The sequence below is a fragment of the Egretta garzetta genome, unplaced genomic scaffold (assembly GCF_000687185.1).
Source record: "Egretta garzetta isolate BGI_Z169 unplaced genomic scaffold, ASM68718v1 scaffold622, whole genome shotgun sequence".
Classification (NCBI taxonomy): Eukaryota; Metazoa; Chordata; class Aves; order Pelecaniformes; family Ardeidae; genus Egretta; species Egretta garzetta.
Genome location: NW_009258780.1, coordinates 159,547 through 167,713, shown reverse-complemented (window position 1 = coordinate 167,713; position 8,167 = coordinate 159,547). Strand labels below are relative to the sequence as shown.

Sequence of the window (8,167 nt, the reverse complement as noted above, 5' to 3'; positions counted from 1 at the left end):
TGTAAAAGATATAAAGTAATGAGGTTACCATTCTTTTAAGAAATACACCTTTAAGTTCTCAATTAGCTCTTAGTTCAGAAATGAAGCTTTGATTTCCTGCATAAATTCCAAAAGCATACTACTGTTGGAGACAATCCTTCACGGTGGAGGCTTTAACTGTAACCTTTGTATTAATCCAAGGTAGAAATCTTTCACCTGCCCCAGGACACAACAGAATTTACCAGCACTTTGACTACTTGTGCTCCCCCCCGTTGCCACATACCAGTCATTTAATGTGGCTTAGCATTTCTGTAACTGCAGTACAAGGTGCAGATACCTTGTACGCTAATCTTTAAAAAGGAAAACACCCCACCCTTTTTGGTGGCAATAAGAGAAGATAACGGGTCGCTACGTATTCTCTAAGGTTGCTACAAATTCAGTAACTTCGAAAACCCGGTAGTTATCTATTTTGGTCTTACAGAAAAGCTTCAAATTAAAAACCATTAAGCTATGTATAGACCGTAGCTCATAAAATTTGGAGTGTTTTCCAAAAACGATATAGACAAAGTACTTGAGAAGTTCCAAGCAGTCTCTGTCATCACATTAAGGAAATACCATGATTGGCACGTTGTACTTAAAAAAAAAAAAAACACCAACCTTTTCTGGGCTTTTGTTAAATAACATAATGATCAGAGTAATCCAGCTTCTCTTTATGTGGACGGGCTGGCATTTTGGACATGATTATTATATATCTTCATCACAGGAAGCTTGGTGCCTGCTTGAAATTACTAATTCAGCTGCTAATGGCTACGGGCATATACCTAGATTGACACGAGCCATGAAAAGCTTTCTTTAGAGACAAGGAACATTCCACACTGGCCTCAATTCTATTTAAAAAATTGCACAGGATTTTAAGTGACAGTTCAACCACCAGATCTCTTTCCATGCTACCAGTTAAGTGGATAAACAATACGATAATAACTGTTCCACTCTGACACATTGGAAATATCACCTTGAGATGCGGAGTTTTTCCAGCAGCAAAAGCTATTTTCACTTAAATTAAATCATTTCAGTATCAAGGGTAGCCACCAGATAGCATGCTATTAGGAGGATTTTTTTTTTTTATTAAAAGCCCCCTGAACATAAGACTAGCTCATTTAGGTACATTCTGCCCTTAAAAGAATAAAAGAACGCTGTTTGTGTCATGGCATTTGCCTCCAATTTTGTAAATAGATTGTACTTTATAAAGGACCCCTGATGATCTTGCCAACTCAGCCAGTTCCTGTTTGATAAAACTAATAAAGTTATTATTCTAGAGCTTTGACTACATTAATGTCACTTGTAAATACTTCTCGGTACCAGTGCTGCTCCTGTAATGACATTAACTAGAAAAGCCCAGTGAAAGCAGTAATAGCTAAATGAAAGTGCAGCTTTTCTTAGTAGCAGGTGAAGCAGCTCTTTGCTCAGCATTTAAAATTATTTAAGCTGGTACAAGAAAACAGCGTACCAAACTAATCCCTTTCTTGCCATGGTCACTGCCAGCGTTCACCTGCCTCTGTTTAATTTATTTCCCTTACATACACTGCACAAGCCACAGCAGCCAGCCACCTGCCCAGTCCCTCCCTGTCTGAAAGCAGATATGATGCACAGATACATTTCTGATATAAAAAATATTTACTGCATTCAACACGTACAGTAACCCCACTCTGGGCCTCAGCATTACCAGTTCAGTACATCTGTAATGCATTTCCCTCCCTCACACCATCCTTTTCTTTTGGAGAGGGGAAAAAAAAAAAAAGACAATAAAATTCTATTAGCCATTATACTTTATGCAAACGTCTCTTGTACTAAATTCATGATGTTCTCAAAGAAAATATACCTTCTAATTCTGGTAAAACTGCGTGGCTGCTTTTTGTTGCTCTTAATACAGTAAATACTACTATGCAATTAGACTGTCGTAGACACTGCCCAGTGTCTATTTTGCACTCTTAAAGAATTAACAGCAAGAAAGTTTAACAGAGCAATGAGAAATTCTCACAGTGAGAAATAAAGCGCTCCGCCAGACAGGAGGCACATGCACCAAGTCCAACCTTACCACGTAGACTGTACGACTATCCACGTCCTTCGGTTGCTCACCCAGCGGCTGGCGTCTTCTGATTCTAGTTCCTTCTAAATCCAACTGCAAGTAACAAGAAAGGGACAAGCATTTTCTGTAAGACTATTGCCTGCTTCAGTTCCATGATCAATATTTCTCCATCATCAGCAAATAGAAAAGAGTGAAATATCAAATACCTCTACAACAGACGAACTTTTAACGGCTCGAGCTATCAATTTTCCATCAGTAGTCAATTTTTTCATTTTGTTGAAAGAAACAAGCAGCGATATGTCAACATCTAGGGATAAAAAAGATGCAAATGATGAAATCAGGGCAATCTAGAAAGCATCAGTTGCGTGTTTTAGTCTGACATGAAGACTCCGCTCGTATTCTTGTAAAACAATCCACAAGTCCTAAGTGCAGTATGTAACCATGCTGCCAAGGATTTACAGAAAATTTTTACCATCAAAATTAAAGTTTCAGGTAAACCTATATTTAATTTTCTTTTGTGCTAACATTTATCAAAGGAATTTCATTCTTTTACCTCCCCACTGATAACTATTGTCTTGGAAAAGAAAGGAAGAAAACCCCCTTTCTGACGTAGTTTTACAATACAAAAACAATTTGCATTGAAAACAAGCCTCTCCTTCAAGTACTCAATTAAGTGCTTAACCCAGTCTTCCCAACACAAAAGAGCCCCCACTTGCACTTCACTTGCAATGAGTCATGCTGCTAAAACCTTGACAGAAAATTATGTAGTATTAAGTCTTAATAAAAAAGTTAAAGACATCCAAGCTCTAATATCTCAAGAAACACAGGGTAAGTTTTATTCCTCTGAAGGCCCTTTTTTTAAAGGCTGTCAATACAATTAAGAATTACACCACGCAGTTAGGAGCCTATGCTTTTCACATAATGCAAGTGGACTAATGATTTACATTTCAGGTAAATACGAACTCCTTGAGAAAACAAAAATAAGTAAACTCTTCTGGAAACTACTTTTTTTGTTTTGTTTTGATGGAAAACTACCACCTCTCTTTACAGAGTGCTTCTAGTCCATCCTAAACACAGTTAACTGGACAATTATACTGGCAGACCATATTTACCACACATGTACTGGTTTTTAAAGCAAACGCATCCTAGTCACTGCAGCTAATGTGTAAATTAATTTCTTCAGAAACCGACAAATAGTTTCAGAACCAAGCTCAACTTCCTACACTGTAGTCAAATCAAGCATGTCTAAAATTAGCTCAAGAGACCCACAGTAGCCCTGCATGCTAACACACAATTTCTCACATATCAAACTTGTGCAGAAAACACACACAAAAAACCTGTATCTAACTACAAACCCATGTGATGCTAATTTCTGTATATATCTACCCTACAAGTCAAGTACTGTACCCGCAAGAGCAAAATGACCTTTGTTTTGTTTGCTTATTCTTAAAATTATACCAAGTTAAAAAAAGAAAATCAGGTTTCCCAAACAGTCATTCATAGCCTGGCAGATGCCTAACTTCTTATGGCTGGTAGTAAGGGAAAGGAAAAGAGAAACACTGAAGACAATTTGTTAAACTAGTACCAAGCTCCATCTCCTGAGCTGGTAACACTGGTTTCCAGCATGAAACGACAGTCCTCCCCAGATTTGTTAAACTAGTACCAAGCTCCATCTCCTGAGGTGGTAACCCTAACACTGGTTTCCAGCATGAAACAACAGTCCTCCCCAGGAGCAGACACGCTCCTCAAAATACCTTGTAACCTTCAGCAGCATTACAGCGAAGAAGAAAGTTAAACATATCTGTTTATTCAAGTATACAGAGTAAAAACTTACAGCCATCTCTGGATTTTTCTATTTGTTCTCGGAGAAATCTATCTTTGTGGAGATTAACATCGCCAAACCAGAAATCCACTTGTTTTGCTATATCTGCCAGCACCTGTTTAACCCTCGACCTCTTCTTTTTCTCTCTCTCCTTTTTCTGTTCAGTGCTTTCTTCTTCCATGGCTTTGTCTCTTGCAGTTTCAGTCTCCATTCCTGTCATTCTGTCAGATGGAAGTTAAATATAACCTTAGAGAAAAATAAAAATATTCTTATTTCAAGGAGTAAACATACTTGGTTAACCTTACGTTAAAAACTTCACGCACCCCCTGTGAGACTTAGTGCCATTCATTATTTGCAGTATAGAAAAATTACAAGGCATAGAGAAGATGAGGAAAATTAGGTCGGGCGATAACCATGCGGTGAAGGCTAAGCTGGAACTCATGTCTCATGGCACCCAGTACTGCCCTTTAGCCACAGAGATTCAGCAGATGCGAGTTGGTACCAAACTGCAGGCTTTTAATTTAGAATTTTTACTGTTGTGTTGATCCAGAATGCCTTGCGAACAGCCTGCCCTCCCTGCTAGACTTGTAACAGCAGCTTTTGCATTTTCAGCAGCAGTCATGGGATTCACAGTTCCAACTGCTTTCATAAGTATCAGACAAGCAGTGCTGTTAAATATTTATATATAAAAGCGAATTCTTTAAAGCACTTGTGCAGGTCACCAAGTAGGTTTTAATAATACATAACTTCCCCGTTACCAGAAAAGCAAGCTACTTGCCAAAGAGAACCTACAAAAGCTAAATCTAAAAAGCAGACAATTTCCCTCCCAATAAACACATTTTAATCAGACTTGAAAAGAAGACAGAAATATTTTCTTCTCCACTCCCCATATCTCCCAGTACAAACCATTAGAAAGAACACACAAAAATCCCAGCGTGCTATACACTTCAGAAATTACCCTTTTATGCAGCAGGCAAAGCAGGAAAGAAAGAATGTAGATTACATACTTTTGAAAAGGGTGGCCAAAAGACCAGACACATATCATAAATCCAGTGGTTGCAAACAGGTTATGCCGAGGCACATACAGCAGCTGAAGAGCTCGCTGCAAAAACTGATGGTACGACCTCCAACTGAGAGCAATCTATTAATCCTTATAAATAAATGCAATGTAAAGGTATACCTAAATACCTAGTTAATATTTGTGGCAGGTCTGGTAATAGTAAGGTTTGTTCTTACAAATTGTCTTTGTTATGTCAAAAATGCAAACCGCTCTGTCAAGTGCCAAATCTTCCAATCCCACCTTTGAACACATTCTAACACATTCTTACTTGCACGCCCATGGTGCTACACTTAGACATTTTTCCTTTCTTTGGTTAGGGCTCTTTCATCAACCGTCACTGATTTTAATGGCAGAACCTCAGAATCGGGCCCCGAGAAATTAGGGACTAGAGGGAAGTGACTTGAATGTACAGATTTACCTTGAAAAATATAAAACATTTTTAATGCATGCATTTATCTTTTTCATTTGCATTTCAATTTGCAGTAGCTGGTCAGTCCTCCTTGAAAACTGCCAGTCACCACAAATACAGGAGCAAACAAAAGCGATACTGCCAAAAGCAGACAGCTTTCTGAAAATGAAATTAACACAAAAATTCAAGTAATTAATGTCGCAATCACCATACGAAAGGCTTCTCAGCTCTCTGCCAAGGCAACAAGAGCAGGAAACATGAGCACAGCCATCAGAGAGGAAGCCCACCTCTACAACAGGATGACAAAAATGGAAATGGTCTTCAAATTATTGTGCAAATCAGGCTTCCTTAGCCGGATATCAGTTTCTCTCCCTGCTGCGAGCTGACCACTCAAGATAGTGAAAGGTCAGCAATTACCTTGAAAAGATAAGCCAGGTAAAACTCCCAACCCAAAGCAGAAGTTCAAGCTCCATTCAAGCCCTTCAGCGAGATATTTATGTTAATAATCAGCAGAACAATATACTGCTTAGCTGAGGGCTACAGCGAGCTGCACCATTAAAGGTAAAGCAGCATTATGGGATACTTTTAGTGGCTGAGCAGTATTAAATGACCCCACCGACATATAATTAATGCAGCTTATGCACTGCAAAGCTTGATTTTAAGAAGCCCTGCAAGTGTTGTACGCGTTTTGAGTCACTCAGCCTTGGGACTTCCTTCCCAGGAAAGAGGTTCTCATTCAAGCTTAAAGAAAACCAGCTGCAAGCTGTATTCTGGGCTTCCCCACACACTTTGAACTACTTGCTTTAGAAATGAAGCTTTGAGAAAATGGCTTTGGAGGAGCACAGAGTCAAAGCAAATGTCAGCTATGAATCTATAATCAGAATCTGTATACAACCTTACAGTGCGTAGTGAAGCACTCATACCTGAGACACCAAGAGATTAAAACTCAGGATTTGAGAAAATACTATTTATAAGTAAGCATGTCAATAACTCATCGCACTCGCTTTTTTTGTTGGCATTCTCTTCATTTGCAGTTACTTTAAACCTCAACTCATCAAGGAAAGCTGCAATGCCAAGGTATAAGATCATCCATTTTTGACTTGCCAACTCTTACTCTGACAGAACCATTCTGATAAACAATTAAAATCATCAGAAAGCAAAAGCAAGGTCAAAACAAAACAGCTGCCAGCCCTTAGCTTTCCTCAAATGAAATAAAAGAACTGTGCCTCTATGTGTGAGAGTGAAACCAGGAAAAGAAGGGACAATTAAGGAGGGTGAGTGAACTCTAAAAAAGCAAAGATACCGTAAATCAAAAAATACAGGTCCACACAGATCTGTAGTAACTTATTTATACTCTTTAAAAACACTGAAGGTAACCTGTACACAGCCAAGATCCAAACCCAATTCTATTGTTATAAAGATCTAGGAAAACATAGTAAAACTTAAACTGTTATCCAGGGTCTGGAAGAAAGAGGGTTCGAGTTATAAAACATCCTTTATTCGTTTATATTAAGCATTAATGCAAACGCTTGCTTGCTTTGGGCACTTAAAACCGCAAAATGGGGCAAGGAGGGCAGAGAGAAAGAATCATTCGAAATACTTTCTACACTATGAAATTGTTTCCATATAGTCAGTGGCAACACTTCCTCTTCTGGACATTTACTGCAAAATACATGTAAATAATCAGCAAACCTGAAGCTATTTTCAAAGACACATTCTCTATTCCACCTTGGGTATTCTTACTCTAATATGCACACAGGCAGAGCTGCAGCAGTTTAAGTTCCTGTCCTGCCTTGTAACTTCACTCTATGGAAACTGAGTTAAAAAGGACAAAAATTATTGCACGGGGACCAGCACAATTTTCTTCGTAACCTAAAACCAGGGAGCCTCCTGCTTTTTCCCCATTTTAAGCAATGAAACCAATACTTCATTTTGAACAGACATTTAAGGTGTTCAAGAGACATCATGAAACCAACGTGCTCACGAAGAGAAAAAAGGCTTTGCTTCCACATGACAGCAGTGGGTGTTTAAGGCTGTTTCCAGGCACAGGCAGACCCCACTGTGTCAGTCCTGGCGTGGTGACCCTTTCTTCTGCCATTACAAGCAGCAGAAAGTGGTTTTTTTAATAAAATGCAGGCCTGGAGCACAAGACTACGATTGGATGGATTCAGCTGTATGCACCAACAGTTCACCGACACCAAAAGGGCAGCCCAGCTCCCTCGTCTGCCTTGCAACACTGCCCTCCCTCAAAGCATCTCACTCTCTGGTAAGGCAGTTCAGCTCCATAACCTGAGAAATAAGTTGCTATTTTCTGGCCCTTCCCCTGCTGGATGAGTGGGTTAAACCAACTCGTTAAGGAGCTGAATAAGCAGCAGAGCTGATGAAGGGAAGCAGCAGGAACAAGCACTTGGGAGCAGGACAGAGGCGAGTACAGAAGCCAGACGTACTGCTGCCCTGTTAGCAGCTGCAGACAGACTGGCCCAGAAGCACCACACAACTGTAGGAGAACCTCATCTTCTTTACCCTTCAAACAAAGGGAAAACGCACAACGTGAAATAGATTTTTCTAGCCCCAACTTCATCTTTGCCAGCGCGGCAACTGGTTGAATCCCAATTCCCCAGAAGGATGACCACCATGTTTTCGGCAGTTGCACAGGTACTGACCACTGCAGGTTTCACCACTGCTACTGCGATTGCTCACGGACCTTGTATGCATGAAAAAATAGGAAAGCAAGCCCAAAGTCAGCCTCGCGTCCCCCGAACCGCGCCCCCCCCTTAACGTGGGACCCTTTCCTCCCGGTGTCAGGTCTTG

General features: G+C 39.9%; 1 protein-coding gene across 7 annotated transcripts in view; it reads right to left on the bottom strand.

Annotated features, from left to right (window-relative positions):
• Nucleotides 1–8,161, bottom strand: part of LARP7 (La ribonucleoprotein 7, transcriptional regulator) — a 29,467-nt gene extending 21,306 nt beyond the window's left edge. For 5 of the 7 annotated variants that reach the window (XM_035889089.1, XM_035889084.1, XM_035889085.1 and 2 more), the window contains exons 1-4: nt 7,880–8,161; nt 3,900–4,108; nt 2,272–2,372; nt 2,075–2,158 (exon numbers count right to left, since the gene is read on the bottom strand). In XM_035889089.1, coding sequence (XP_035744982.1) covers nt 2,075–2,158; nt 2,272–2,372; nt 3,900–4,108; nt 7,880–7,992 — 507 coding nt within the window. In that variant the 5' untranslated portion in view covers nt 7,993–8,161. Of the gene's footprint in view, nt 1–2,074; nt 2,159–2,271; nt 2,373–3,899; nt 4,134–7,879 lie in introns of all 7 variants that reach the window. The other 2 variants (XM_035889087.1, XM_035889086.1) reach the window with 2 other exon arrangements.
• Between the last annotated feature and the right edge of the window lie 6 nt (nt 8,162–8,167).